General features: G+C 40.9%; 1 protein-coding gene across 1 annotated transcript; it reads right to left on the reverse strand.

Annotated features, from left to right (window-relative positions):
• Positions 1–1,955: 1,955 nt before the first annotated feature.
• On the reverse strand, positions 1,956–3,941 carry LOC115180450 (complement C1q-like protein 2). The gene is made up of 2 exons (XM_029742546.1): positions 3,688–3,941; positions 1,956–2,813 (listed from the first exon to the last, which is right to left on the reverse strand). Exon 2 carries the CDS (start codon positions 2,773–2,775, stop codon positions 2,227–2,229), a length of 549 nt encoding a protein of 182 aa, XP_029598406.1. The 5' UTR covers positions 2,776–2,813; positions 3,688–3,941; the 3' UTR covers positions 1,956–2,226.
• Between the last annotated feature and the right edge of the window lie 12,528 nt (positions 3,942–16,469).

Below are 16,469 nucleotides of genomic sequence, written 5' to 3' on the forward strand. Positions count from 1 at the left end.
GAACTGCATTGTTGGTTAAGGGCTTGTAAGTAAGCATTTCACAGTAAGGTCTACACCTGTTGCATTCGGTGCATGTGACAAATAAAATGTGATTTGATCAGACGCAGGTACTAGCAGACAGGATGTAGTTTTATTGGCCTGGCACAGACATGTGGGTGTCAGCATTCACCCATAAAGGCACCAGATTAAATTACATAATTATCTTCACCTGTTTGGAATAGAAACAGTTGTTGTTTCTGTTATTGTTTATGTAGGGGATATCCTGTTTTCATAAAACCCACATTTCATAGGGCAAACGTTTGCTCCCAATTTTGCCATGGTGAAGGAGTTTTGGTTTGGTATTCTAAAAAGAACATTGTGATCTTATCTTACATAACCTCCCGAACCATCTGTCAATGTCCCAAAAGGCACCCTATTCCCTACATAGTGCACTACTTTTGACCAGAGCCTCATATGTTCTAGTGCACTATGTAGGGAATAGGGTGCCATTTGGGATGGGAGCTGTGCATGTTTACGTGAGCTATGTTGACAATGTGTGCTCAATTCTATTTCCACATCTGCTATTGTTTAGCTGAAGCGTCTTCTGAATAAATGATATCACCTTAGAGGTATTCTTTAAAAGATGTTCCAGTTTAGCAATGATATTACACTACACACACATCTGGTTGTGCCCAGAGGACATCCTATATTTCTGATTGATTGTTATGAAATCTAATTGGGTTGGTATCTACTAGAGGAGAGATGTGGGGCCTTGGTAATGGTCTGCTCTCACGACCTTGTAACACTACATTTCTGTCCCTCTGTGTGTTTGTGTGTCTCTCTCTCTCTCCCTCCTTCTCTACCTCCCTTCAACTCTCCATCCTTCTCCACCTCCCTCCAACTCTCCATCCTTCTCTACCTCCCTCCTCCATCTCTCCCTGACATCCAATGACCTTGCACCTCAGTGTGTTCCATATAAAGCCATGTATGGTGCGTGTGTGGATAACTTCTCCCTCTTTATACATGCATGATGTCAACCACTGAACCACCTGAGAGTTGAGGAAATTACAGAATGTAAAAGATAGGCAACAACTCAACCAGGGTCAAACAGTGCTCAGTGCAAGGCTGCTGTCATTCCACATACAGCACTCCTCTTGTCCATTCACACTCATACTGTATCAGTGATGCAAACCATCTGTCTGTGAGTTGCGACGACATATCCCGTGTGGCTCAGTTGGTAGAGCATGGTGTTTGCAACGCCAGGGTTGTGGGTTCGATTCCCACGGGGGACCAGTATGGGGAAAAATGTATGAAATGTCTGAAATGTATGCATTCACTACTGTAAGTTGCTCTGGATAAGAGCGTCTGCTAAATGACTAAAATGTAAAATGTAAATATTTTGGAGAACCTAAATATGCATGTATTTTCAGTATGCATGACCAAAAAAGTTTCAGAAAGAGGGATGTTGATGTTTTCAATTCCTGTTGTCCAGAATGACGGTCCGATATTGATTAATATCTGTTGTCCAGAATGGTATTGTATGCCTGACGTCATGTAGACTCCTACTAGAGCATGTCCAGATTTTCCAGATTGTCTTCAAATAACATACAGGGTGCTGGCACCAAATTAAATGGAAAGCCAAACAATTCATTCACTCTTTTCTGATTACCTGCGTCCAAAACACACTCATTGTTAAGGCAGTCATATTTTCCATAGCACCTTGTCAATCATGCTAGGAAATTATTTGATTGTATACAATGATGAATTTCATGAAACAGTTGTCAAAGACAGCCTCCTATCCCAGATTGGCAAACATGTGTAAATAAACATGTCAAAATTAATTTAAAATATGAACACAGAAATGGATCGAATTTACATTTAAAAACATTTCTTACATTTTTGGAAGCGAGGGGCGGTTGGAGAATATTCATGCATACTGTACATCTCTCAATATATTTTACAAACAGACAATTCAATGTGTATCTTATTAATCTTATTTTATTTTAAAATCAAAGATACATACAACTCAATGTCTTAAGCATCGCATAAAACACCACAGTCGGTGTATTTCAGTAGCAAATCAAAACCTTCGTAAAGGATTGTCACATTGTTATCTATTTTACTTTAGAGAATGTAAATCACTGGAACTGTTAATATCTATTCATTAACAATTTTACTGAATAAAAAATCAGAAATTTGACTTGGTAATCAAATGCAAATTTTTGCTAACAATTGTTACTCTGCTTCCTAAGCGCAGATCAGGAATCCAGTGAAGGTGGTATGGTGAGCCCCGTTATCATAGACCTGATGTTCTGCTTTAAGACGTGTGTAGACCTCTTCACCTTCCTCCAGCTGCAGGGTGACACCATTGGATCCACTGTCTTCTCCATCATGTGGTGTGCTACGGTCAGTCACAGTCACCATAAGTTGTCCTCCTTTGTACAGGGACACTCTTCTATGTTTGGAGGTGATTCCAAAGGCAGTGTACCTGAAGTAGTAGATTCCACTCACCGGTGCCTTAAAGATGCCAGTCACCGGACTGTAAGCATTGCCAGTGTTGGTGAAGACATGATTGTAGACCAGGGTGATGTCAGTATTGTATGGTCCTTTGGTTTCAGACAGTGAAGCTGAGAAGGCCACCTTCGGTCTCTCTCTGTTCTCTCTCTTCAGTTCCTCCACGGTGGCTCTCAGCTCTTGGAGTGCAGAACTCTGTTTCTCCACGGTGGCTCTCAGTGATAGCAGTAGGTCTTTCTGTTCCTCTACCTGGCACTCACTGGCTGTCAGTGTGGCTTCCATGACTGTTTTAGATAGAGACCTTCAGGAAGAAGTTGACTCTAAAGGTAAAGGAGAAGAGTTGAGTCTGTGGTTGTGGTTGAGGTAACAGCTTTATGCAGAGTGCTCTGGGGTACAAGTAGTCACATCAAAATGCAAAGGCTAGTACAAATGGAAACTTCTTCGATCTTGAGGTTATGTGCGTTGACTTAATTAAGTATGCATTCATCACTTCAGTGTCACAATTATGTAAATTCTCTGTCATAAAACATGAGTTTCGTGGAAACAGGATGAACTTCTGGTGACCGTTTTTCTGCCTATTAGGTAAAATGGTCTGTCTGTTGCATTGTGTCCTGTACATGTTCTGCATTTAGGGTAGAACAGACAGTTTGGGGTTTTCTCATAAGGCCCATGATCTTCTTTTAAATCATCTGATCCTTAGAGCCAGAAAATACACAGTAACCTCGGCACACCATGAGCGGGTCGCCCTCCTCTGGGTTGGCTTTAGCCCAGAGACACCCTCCCTACGACTCCTACCAATGCACTCAGTACCTATAGTTGGGTCTCAGGCTAGGTTCCTTTATACCAGCCACACTGGTCCCCAATAAACAAATTAATCAGATGTTAATAAATCCTCAATCAATCCAGTCTATTTCAGAAAGAGTAAAGCGACATGCACTTGTATGACTCTTTGTTGACACAGGGTTTCAGAACAATAAAGTGAGTTTATTCAAAATTCCAGAAACAGGCATAATTAATCCCAGATCAATCATTCACAAATCAATGATAAGCAAACATTTACAGTAAATTAAGTTGATAGACAACCTTCAGCGCACTTAACTATGCCCTTATTGGGGTGTAGCAATAAAATATTTTTGGTCTGTTACAATTTTATAAGACACACACTATTTAATAACAAGAAAAATGGTTTCTTACCTTCTACAACTCTATAAACAGAGTCTGATCAGTCCGTCAGACGTCTTCTAGAAACTAACCGCTAACTTACCACACCTCTATCAATGAGGTACCATTAAGGATTCCTCCTAGAATTTTACTTTAACTGAGTATAATGCAAATTTAAATATGAGTATAATAAAAATCTAAATATATTGTAGGCTAAAAAGCCGCAGCAAAAAAAATCTTCCAGCAGTCCACAGGCTCTTCTGGCAAGCTCAAAGAGAGTACTCCCTTTCAAAAATCATGGCTCTTTTATACCCTCCGTTCTTCTTTCTGCTAACTCATCGTGAATAACACCTGCTCCAATGACGTGTTCAGTGGTTAACATCTAATGTGCCCATCATTCTAAAAATATGCTTTTTCCGCCCACTCAACTCCCACCTGATTCTCAGCTAAGCAGGAAGTCCATCCACTTCAAACCCTAACCGTTTTAACCTGAGGATTTCCAGATCAAGCTAACATCCTTAATGTACCTTATTAACAACTTTTAAAACATTCATTTTTAAACATTACCATTCCCCACTTGGCCCCCCAAAAATCTATTTAATCCATTTTGAATTCAGGCTGTAACAACATGTTGAGTAAGAATACTTTCTCAAGGTACTGTATATCTTTTAGCAAGAATTTTGGAATCAGTGGCTGCTTATTGCATCTGTCATGGAGCAAATTACCACACTGTGTTTGTGTGAACGTTGAGCACACAATTATGACCTTCAGTACTTTTTTTATTTCTAATAAGTAACCCAACAGCCTCTATTCACTTTCAAGTCATTTTATTGTCCCGATACTGTACATGCACATTGTGATAACCACAAATGTGATACCATAAATCCATTGCATTCTTGGGTAATAAAATACCATAAGACCCTTGTGATGTGTTATCAGGAATGCTCTGGTTGGGGTGTAGGGTTTGAGCATAACCTTAAGGTAGGGAGGGGCAGATCTCAGATAATGGAAATATAGATAATGTATTCTAAATGGAGTAAGCAATAAGCATATCTTTACTTGTTATACACTAGTTGTTGTTACCTCTGAATCACTCTCTGACATGATGCTGTCATAAGGCACACAATGTGACCTTACCTTCAAATAAGTAACCCAGTGCCTCGACAAAATCCTGTCTCGGAGCTCTACGGACAATTCCTTCGACCTCATTGCTTGGTTTTTGCTGTGGAATCTTATATAAACAGGTGTGTGCCTTTCCAAATCATGTCCAATCAATTGAATTTGCCACAGTTGAACTCCAATCAAGTTGTAGAAACATCTCAAGGATGATCAATGGAAACAGGATGCACCTGAGCTCAATTTCGAGTCTCATAGCAAAGAGTCTGAATACTTATGCAAATAAGGTATTTCTGTTTTTTTTTTTTTTTCTTGTGGAAATTCTTACACAGGGACAAGTCAATCTTATATGAATCATTGTTTATTGTCAGCGCGCAGGAGAGGTTCCAAAAATCTTGATGCACGGTGCATCACTATGGTGGCAGACAAGTCATATTTGCATGATTTAGCTCATTCAAAATGAATTCATCATTAACGTTTGCTTCATTCATGTGACCGACCAATGCTGGGTCATGCATGTGACAGACCAATGCCTCACAAGGCTTCTTCTCTCTAAGCTGAGACCTTGAAACTGAGATATTGCTTTCTGAAAACAAGGCTCTGGGCGGACTGCCAAATTGCAGATACTGATAGTGAGGATTCGTCAGTAATTTCCATGAACACAGAAATTGGTTTATAGAAAAGCAAACAGAGAACACAGAAATGTATAAATAGAAAAGCACCAACATAACATTTTCCATCACATATAGTGTATATATATATTTTTTTCACTTTGTCGTTATGGGGTATTGTGTGTAGATTGATGAGGAATGTTTTTTTTATCCCTTTTAGAATAAGGCTGTAATGTAATTAAATGTGGGAAAAGTGAATGGTCTGAATACTTTCCGAATGCACTGTAAGTGGCTTTTTATCTGATGTTCTGAAGACATTTAAATTTAACATTTATAGTATATTTACATTTTTGTAATCCAACAGACGCTCTTATCCAGAATGACTTACACAACCACATATCACAGTCATAGTAAAGTAAAACATTTCCTCAATAAAGCAGCTATCAGCAAAGTCAGTTGTAGTGTTCATATAGAGTGGGGTTAGAAATTATTGACACCCTTGACAAAGATGAGCAGAAATGACTGTATAAAATACAGAGCTGTATATATATTTTTTTGTATTTTTTATTTTTATTATTATATTATTTTATACTAATACAATTGCAGAGAGAAAGACATTTTGTAATGACAAGTAATACTTTTTTCTGAAAGGTAGGGGTCAAAATTATTGACAGCCCTGTTTTCAGTACCTTTCAATACCTCACCTTGCGAGGATAAATGTTTTATGAGTTAGAGAACACATTGGGAGGGATCTTAGACCATTCCTCCATACAGAATCCATCCAGATCCTTCATCTGAGCTTATGGACTGCCCTCTTCAATTCAAACCACAGGTTTTCAATGGGCTTCATATCCGGAGACTGAGGTGGCCATTACAAAATGTTGATTTTGTGGCCAATTAACAATATCTTTGTGGATTTTTATGTGTGCTTGGGGTTAGTGTCTTGCTGGAAGACCAACTTGCGGACAAGTTTCAGCCTCCTGGCAGAGGCAAACAGGTATTTGGCAAAAAATCTCCTGGTACTGTATAAAGTTAATGTTGCTGTAGACCTTAACAGGGGCCCAGGACCTGTGGAAGCAAAATATCCCCATAACATAAAGATCCACCACCGTATTTTACAGTAGGTATGGGGTTCTTTTCTGCTCAGTCATTCTCATTTTGACGCCAAACCCATCACTGGTGTGCCTGGCCAAAGAGCTCTATTTTCAATACATACTAAATAAATACACTCAGCATATCAGAGAAAGGAACAAGGGAGGAGAAACCACTGTCCTCTCTTTTTTCATAGCTATACATCTCCTATTGTCAGTACTAAATGTTCTAGCAACAGAAAACAAGTGTCTTTGCTTTCAGATTTTTTGGTTTAAGGCTCAATGGGGACTGCATTTGTTTTTTGGTTTAGAGCGGAGTGTTCTTGCAGCTATCAGAGAATGGAAATAGAGTAGGCATACCTTTAGTTGTTGTTACCCATTGGTTGCTGTGACCTCTGAATCACTGTCTAACATGATGCTGTCATGAGGCACACAATATGACCACCCACACTTTTTATCTTTAAATAAGTAACCCAACAGCTTATTATAACTTCTAATCAGTTTGTGTATCCAATCTGATACATGTACATTACCTTTGGAAAGTATTCAGATCCCTTGACTTACATTCTGACTTACATAACATTCTGTTATGTTACAGCCTTATTCTAAAATGGATTAAAAATACATTAAAAAAATCCTCAGAAATCTACACACAATACCCCATAATGAAGAAGCAAAAACAGGTTTGTAGAAATGTTAGCAAATTTATAAAAAATAAAAACATACCTATTTACCTAAGTATTCAGACCCTTTGCTATGAGACTCAAAATTGAGTTCAGATGTATCCTGTTTCCATTGATCATCCTTGAGATGTTTCTACAACTTGATTGCAGTCCATCTGTGGTATATTCAATTGATTGGACATGATTTCAAAAGGCACACACCTTTTAATATAAGGTCCCACGGTTGATGTCAGAGCAAAAACCAAGCCATGAGGTCGAATGAATTGTCCGTAGAGCTCCGAGACAGGATTGTGTCGAGGCACAGATCTGGGGAAGGGTATCAAAACATTTTTGCAGCATTGAAGGTCCCCAAGAACACAGTGGCCTCATCATTCTTAAATGGAAGAAGTTTGGAACCACCAAGACTATTCCTAGAGCTGACCGCCCAGCCAAACTGAGCAATCGGGGTAGAAGGGCCTTGGTCAGGGAGGTGACCAAGAACCCGAAGGTAACTCTGACAGAGCTCCAGAGTTCCTCTGTGGAGATGGCAGAACCTTCCAGAAGGACAACCATCTCTGCAGCACTCCACCAATCAGGCCTTTATAGCAGTGGCCAGACGGAAGCCACTCCTCAGTAAAAGGCACACGACAGCGTGCTTGGAGTTTGCCAAAAGGCACCTAAAGACTCTCAGACCATAAGAAACAAGATTCTCCGGTCTGATGAAACAAAGATTGAACTCTTTGGTCTGAATCCAAGTGTCACTTCTGGAGGAAACCTGGCGCCATCCATACGGTGAAGCATGGTAGTGGCAGGATCATGCTGTGGCAATGTTTTTCAGTGGCAGGGACTGGGAGACTGGTCAGGATCAAGGTAAAGATGAACGGAGCAAAGTGCAGAGAGATCCTTGATGAAAACCTGCTCCAGAGCGCTCAGGACCTCACACTGGGGCGAAGGTTCACCTTCCAACAGGACAACAACCCTAAGCACACAGCCAAGACAACGGTGGAGTGGCTTCAGGACAAGTCTCTGAATGTCCTTGAGAGGCCCAGCCAGAGCCCGGACTTGAACCCGATCGAACATCTCTGAAAATAGCTGTGCAGCAATGATCTCAATCCAACCTGACAGAGCTTGAGAGGATCTGCAGAGAAAAATGGAAGAGAAACTCCCCCAAATTCAGGTGTGCCAAGCTTGTAGCGTCATACCCAAGACTCAAGGCTGTAATCGCTGCCAAAGGTGCTTCAACAAAGTACTGAGTAAAGGGTATGAATACTTATGTAAATGTCCTATTTCAGGTTACATTTTCTTTTTTAATTAGCGAACATTTTGAAAAACCTGTTTTTGGGCTATTGTTTGTAGATTGATGAGGGGGAAAAATGTTTTAATCAATTTTAGAATAAGACTAACATATAACATAATGTGGAAAAAGTGAAGGGGTCTGAATACATTCCGAATGCACTGTACTATATACATTTTACAGACACGGTATATTTTACAATAGTTATATTTTGTTTGTTTCTAGTCCTATCCTTCAGCTCCACTCAACCCCCTCCCATCTATCTCTGAACACCATCCAGTTTCGATTTATATTTGCCATATATTTTTCAACAGTGTTTTTGATGTTTCACAAATGTTCTGAACCTTTCTATTCTCATAGATTCTACATATTATAAAATCAAATTAAACATTTTTGCTAAGAGTATTATTATATTATTGATCGATTGACTATGACTTTTTAAATCACCCAGCAGTGTTATCTGCAGAGGGGGACATAACATATTTACTGCATTTCTACACAATCTAATATGACCCATGGACCTTCTAGCCATCTCTATTTAGAACATCAGAAGTAAGCAAAACTGCCCACAGTCTTCAAGCTTGGTAAGAGATTATTTAAAATGTTTAAGTGATTGATAAGACTGAACTAGATCCATGATAATTCAATTATAATAATATTGTGTTGCATCTTTAACCAATAGCATAACAAATGAACAACTGTTACAAATAAATGATAAAGACAACTTTTGATTGTCTTTAAGACATCCTCTATATCAGCCAGACTGCCCAGCCAAACCGAGCCGCCTACACGCCCGACCCCCACCAGTCCAGTCAATAACTCAACTCTCTCCCCGACCCCCACCAGTCAATAACTCAACTCTCTCCCCAACACAACTTCCTTCCCACCTTTTTTTGTCTCAAGGGAAAGGTTTGGAAAACAAAAGTTGAATGAAAACACACATACACCTACACATTAACAGACAGAAACAGTATAACCTCCATGTAATTCATATCATAGGCCTAATAGTACTAGAGAGTACTAAAGAGTTATTTTTACTTGCACACAATATAGCTGGGTCACCCCGTCCTGCCCCTAGGGGTCCACGGCCCTGTAGCGCCCCAACCCAACACACCCCACTCAGCTTTAGGATCTTAGTGAAATGTTCATTATTGGTTTCAGGTGTGTTAGGCCAAGGCCAGACTGACAACAGTACAGCAGACCCCCAGGGCCAGGACTGAGCAGCCCAGCAGCTAGGGATTGCCTAATTCTCCCCTGACATGGGCCTGTTTTCAATACGGACTCCTTTTGTTGTACAGTATTCCATATAAGGCATCCAGACCTTATGAAAGTTGCACAGTATACCCTTCATCTTAAAACAAATCTAGTGATACTGTACATAACTTGACATTTCTTCCATACATTGTGGGAGGATAACCAACCTTCCAATTAATGGCAATGCATTTATTAGCCACTACAAATGCTAGGTTACACAGTTTCTTCTGATAACAGTCTCCAGTATCAACATTTCCAAGCAAACAAAAACAGGGAGAAGAGACAATCTGTGGACATGCTGAGATAAAAGAACATACTCTTTGCCAGAATTCAGCCAGCCTTCACAAGACTAGAACATATGCTAATATGTCCCCTTTTGTGCTTTACACCTCCAACAGAATAATACAATTTCTGAGTGCATGATATTCAGTTTCACTGACGTATAAACCCAGAAAAAAGTGTCCTCTCACTGTCAATTGCGTTTATTTTCAGCAAACTTAATATAACAAAATATTTGTATGAACATAACAAGATTCAACAACTGAGACATAAACTGAACAAGTTCCACAGACATGTGACTAACAGAAATGGAATAATGTGTCCCTGAACAGGAATGGAATAATGTGTCCCTGAACAGGAATGGGGTCAAAATCAAAAGTAACAGTCAGTATCTGGTGTGGTCACCAGCTACATTAACTACTGCAGTGCACCTCATCCTCATGGACTGCACCAAATTTGCCAGTTCTTGCTGTGAGATGTTACCCCACACTTCCACCAAGACACCTGCAAGTTCCCAGACATTTCTGGGGGGAATGGCCCTAGCCCTCACCCTCTGATTCAACAGGTCCCAGACATGCTCAATGGGATTGAGATCCGGGCTCTTCGATGGCCATGGCAGAACACTGACATTCCTGTCTTTTGGGAAATCACACACAGAACGAGCAGTATGGCTGGTGGCATTGTCATGCTGGAGGGTCATGTCAGGATGAGCCTGTAGGAAGGAAACCACATGAGGGAGGAGGATGTCTTTCCTGTAACGCACAGCATTGAGATTGCCTGCAATGACAACAAGCTCAGTCCGATGATGCTGTGACACACCACCCCAGACCATGACGGACCCTCCACCTCCAAATCGATCTCTCTCCAGAGTACAGGCCTCAGTGTAACGCTCATTCCTTCAACGATAAACGCGAATCCGACCATCACCCCTGGTGAGACAAAACCGCGACTCGTCAGTGAAGAGCACTTTTTGCCAGTCCTTTCAGGTCCAGCGATGGTGGGTTTGTGCCCATAGGCGACGTTGTTGCCAGTCATGTCTGGTGAGGACCTGCCTTACAACAGGCCTACAGGCCCTCAGTCCAGCCTCTCTCAGCCTATTGCGGACAGTCTAAGCACTGATGGAGAGATTGTACCACATCTGCAGTCCTCATGCCTCCTTGCAGCATGCCTAAGGCACATTCACTCAGATGAGCAGAGACCCTCGGCATCTTTCTTTTCCGTGCGAAATACAACTACCCACAATTAACAACCCCAAACACATACCTATATATAGGACTCTCAATCAGAGGAAAATAGAAACACCTGCCTCCAATTGAGAGTCCACACCCAAACCTAAACATAGAAAAACTAAACTAGACAGAACGTAGAAAATACAACCTAGAATATACCCAACACCCAGAACTAACAAATCACACACCCTAAACACAACCAACCACCCCGAACCAACCAAAACAAATACCCTCTGCCACGTCCTGACCAAACTACAATACAAATAATACCTAAACTGGTCAGGACGTGACACTGTAGCTTTAAGGATAAGCTGCTTTCCTCTAGCTACTGTAGGTCTACCCATCAATTCAAAATGGAACTTTGTATCATTCACTGAATATACTGCAAGATTCACCTGAGCTCCATAGACTGGTCTTCCCTTGCTGACTGACCCTGCTGGGACCCCTGTCACCATCTGATCCTGCTAAGACATGATGACCATAGTCTTGTGTACTGACTGCATTAGAGGGCTGCATTCCTGTAGGATGCATGCTGGACCTGGGTCCTGACAGAGATCATTGCAGAACAGTCTGCATTTTTCATTCTGCAGGCGGGAGCGAGTGGTCAGACAGATGACTTTGGGATTAAAATATTTTTGTTGTCCCACAGAGTTCAAGTGAGAGTTCAAGTGTGCCTAGTATGTGAGGTCTCATTGAAATAGAGTAGGCTTCCTACATGAGATGAGAATCACGTGGCAGCTAACTTGAATATGAAATTAACTTAAATGCGATTAGACTGTTTACTACAGTGTCTGTAAATAAATATTGATAATGAAAATAAGTGGAGGGCGCTCAACCAACGTGATTTGAAGGGTTATCATGATTGAAAAAGAAAAGGCACAACGCGCACATAGGTAACATGCTGACTACACTGCTCACTTACGTGCACGAGCGTTGCAAAATAAATGTAGACATAGATGTTATTCAATCATTGCGTCTGCATAGCCAGGCGCTAAAATAGAACTTGGTTCTATTTGTGCCAATTAACGCATTGCAAGTCCCACCTCTCCCATCTCCTCACTGTTTTTTTGGAGCATATACCCACGTGGGTGAGAACTGAGGTCCACACTCTGGTCCAGTTGGTGGTAGTAATGCACCTTAAAGTTGGTTGCCAACCGCCATTTAAAGTCCAAAGAAGAAAAAGCCTAAGGAGGAGAGATTACTAGAAACGAACTCGGTTTACCCTTTTATCTGTGGTTTAATTGTTGGAGTAGAGGACCTTGTGCATTTCAGGGAAAATAACAAACCCAATGTTTATATCCAGGACAAATTAGCTTGCAACAGCAAGCTAGCTAGCTAAATTGCCATAAAATGCTTAATGCTTTTCAACCTGTCCCCAAATTAATATAGTTGGTTCAGAGTTCATTTAGATATTTCAATTTGCATGTCCTGATCATGTCTTGGTTTGGGTGGACAAAAGCAACATGTGGGTGATGACACACGGTCTAGTCAGCATTTTAGGCTACTATGGTGAGCGAGCGTTGTGCCTTTTCATTTTCAACAAGTATGGATTACCCATTTATTTGTCTTTGCCTGCAAATCGTCCTCTTAAAAGGTAGGATATAACCAACAGGACTATGCAAAATATAGCAAGTGTCGCTGTCATTATTCTTGCTGTTTCCAGTTCAGTAGCCATACCTGCGAGATCAGGTGCGCGTGTGGTCTCAATTAAATAGGAGTAGGCTATAGCCTGTGTATACATGGGCAGAGAAGCACGGGGCAGTTATCTTTCCAAGGAAATGTACTTCCTAAATAGGCCTATGATTTGCCTAGAAATAAGCCTAAATATTGATCACCCATATTTCTCTGTCTGAAAATCTTCTCACTCCTAAAAGGTAGGCTATAAAAACAGCTCAAAAGAAAGTACAAGTCTCTCCAACTCTGCTCTCTTCAAACTACATCTAGCATTTTGGCTGATATAGCCCAGGAATATAATGTAAGGGCCATGAGAGAATCTCTGGTAATTTAACCAATTTCTTAAGTTATTTTTGCATATTTGATATTGTGTATAGGGTACAAAATTGTTGGGACTATGGCTGGCAAGTGAGCTGCGTCACATACGCCTTAAATAACATTGTGGGACTGCAGTTGGGTTTGGGACTAGTTCTTGCGAGTGGGAGAAGGACAGAAAGCCAGCAGAGGATGAAGAAATCGGTCCTGCGCAAACCTGTACTGTGCACCATGACAGTGAATCAACGTTAGAGCTGTTTATTACTGTGTCAGTGTGAAAACATGCCAAATCTTTTCAGTCTCCTGAAGTGGAATGGGCATTGTCATGCCCTTTTCACGATGGTCTTGGTGTGTTTGGACCATGATAGTTCTTAGTGATGTGGACACCAAGGAACTTGAAGCTCTCGACCCGCTCCACTACAGCCCCGCTGATATGAATGGGGTTGTGCTCGGCCCTCCTTTTCCTGTAGTCTACGATCAGCTCCTTTGTCTTGCTCATGTGCAGGGGAGGTTGTTGTGCTGGCACCACACTGCCAGGTCTCTGACCTCCTCCCTATAGGCTGTCTCATTGTTTGGCGGTGATTAGGCCGACTACTGTTGTGTCAGCAAATTTAATGATGGTGTTGGCGTCGTGCGTGGCCATGCAGTCATGGGTGAACAGGGAGTACAGGAGGGGACTAAGCACACACCCCTGAGGGGCCCTGTGTTGAGTGTCAGTGTGGCAGATGTGTTGTTGCCTACCCTTACCATCTGGGTGCAGCCCGGCAGGAATTCCAGGACCCAGTTGCAGAGGGAGGTGTTCAGTCCTAGGTTCTTTAGCTTAGGACTGAGCTGTAGTCAATGAACAGCATTCTCACGTAGGTATTCCATTTATCCACGTGGGAAAGTGCACTGTGGAATGCAATAGAGATTGCATCATCTGTGGATCTGTTGGGGAGGTATGCAAATTGGAGTGGGTCCGGGCTCTCTGGGATGATGGTATTGATGTGAGCCACGAACAGCCTTTCATGGCTATGGGGCGGTAGTCATTTGGGCAGGTTACCTTGGCGTTCTTGGGCACAAGACTATAGTGGTCTGCTTGAAACATGTAGGTATTACAGAATGGGTCAGGGAGAGGTTGAAAATGTCAGTCAAGACACTTGCCAGCTGGTCAGCGCATGTTCTGAGTATGTGTCCTGGAATTCTGTCTGGCTCTGCAGCCTATTGAATGTTAACCAGTTTGAAGGTCTTACTCACATCGGCCACGGAGAGCGTGATCACACAGTCGTCGGAACATTGCTCTCTTTTCATTTATAAAACTCTTTCACAAACACTCCCGCTGTACCTCATATCATTAATAACCTTTAGACGTACGAGTTACCATACTCAGGCTCAGTGATAGCTTACTCAGGAAATTCCTTTGGTCTGTACAGTTAGGTAAATAAGCTTTTTGCACTTTACTTGTGTAACAATCTCCAAAATTCTCTAAAACATGATCTTTTGATGCCTCTAGGACAGGGCTCTCCAAACCTGTTCCTGGAGCGCTACCGTCCTGTAGGTTTCCGCTCCAACCCTAATCTAGTGCACCTGATTCTAATAAATAGCTGGTTGATAAACTGATTGAGATTAGTTACAACTGGGGTTGGATTGAAAACCTACAGGACGGTAGCGCTCCAGGAACAGGGTTGGAGAGCCCTTCTCTAGGACAATTCAGACTGCTGATTGAGGACCTATTTACTAAAGAATGTGTTTTATTTGTTATGCTTGTGTGCCTTCAGAAAGTATTCACAACCCTTGACTATTTCCACATTTTGTTTTGTTACAGCCTGAATGTAAAATTGATTAAATTGTATGTTTTTTGTCACTGGCCTAAACACAATACCCATAACATTAAAGTGGAATGATGTTTTTTGAAGGTTTTAAGAATTAATTAATAATGAAAAGCTGAAATGTCTTGAGTCAATAAGTATTCAATTTCTTTGTTATGGCAAGCCTACATCAATTCAGGAGTAGAAATGTGCTTAACAAGTCACTAAATAAGTTGCATGGACTCAATAATTGTGATTAACTTAAGGATTGGACCCTGTTTTTCAATTTGCGCCTAAAATGACATACCCAAATCTTACTGCTTGTAGCTCAGGACCTGAAGCAAGGATATGCATATTCATGATACCATTTGAAAGGAAACACTTTGACGTTTATGGAAATGTGAAATGAATGTAGGCGAATAACACATTATATCTGGTAAAAGATATTCCAAAGAAAAAAACATGCGTTTTATTTTTTATTCCATCATCTCTGAAATGCAAGAGAAATAGCCAATACATGACTTAAGATTCTAGGTGCAATTTAGATATTGGCCACTAGATGGCAGCAGTGTATATGCAATGTTTTAGACTGATTCAATGAACCATTGCTTTCTGTTCAAAATGTTGTATCAAGACTGCCCAAATGTGCCTAATTGGTTTATTCATATATTTTCAAGATCATAACTGTGCACTCTCAAACAATAGCATGGTATTCTTTCACTGTAATAGCTACTGTAAATTGGACTGTGCAGTTAGATTAATAAGAATGTTAGCTTTCTGCTAATATCAGATATGTCTATGTCCTGGGAAATGTTATTTACAACCTCATGCTAATCACATTAGACTACGTTAGCGCAACCGTCCCGCGGGATGGACACCGATCCTGTAGAGGGTATTACTACATTCCTAAAGAAAATAATGTACTTTTTACTCCATACATTTTCCCTGACACCTAAAAGTTCTCCTTGCATTTTTTATGCAGGACAAGAAAATGCTCCAATTCACAGACTTATCAAGAGAACATCCCTGGTCGTCCCTACTGCATCTGATCTGGTGGACTCACTAAACACATGCTTCATTTGTAAATGATGCTGGAGTGTGCCAAAACAAGAAAATGGTGCTGACAAGTTTGCTTAATATAACACATTTTAATGATTTATACTTTTACTTTTGATACTTGAGTATATTTGACCAGTTGCTGTGGAACCAGGACCATGAGGGATTTGGAACTCAACTAAGATCAACAGTTGATAAGGTGAAGTATATATCAGTCATTATCATTTCTACACACTTTCTACCTGGTTTTAGTCGTTTAAGTTCAGACTGGAGTATTTGTCATAAAATAATGACACACGTGACACATTCAAAACCTCCAGCAACCCAAATTTGGGTCTTGACCCACCTGTTTAGAATCGCTGCTCTAAAGTAACAGGTAATATAGAGATCCTGTTTGTTAATGCCTCTACCCCTGTCCCTTTTCTACAGACTTGGGAGCTAAACAAT

The sequence above is a fragment of the Salmo trutta genome, chromosome 40, assembly GCF_901001165.1.
Source record: "Salmo trutta chromosome 40, fSalTru1.1, whole genome shotgun sequence".
Lineage (NCBI taxonomy): Eukaryota > Metazoa > Chordata > Actinopteri > Salmoniformes > Salmonidae > Salmo > Salmo trutta.

Bases quoted from the DNA above. Each gene is read 5' to 3' on its own strand.
- LOC115180450 (XM_029742546.1), bottom strand. From the start codon at position 2,775: ATGGAAGCCACACTGACAGCCAGTGAGTGCCAGGTAGAGGAACAGAAA.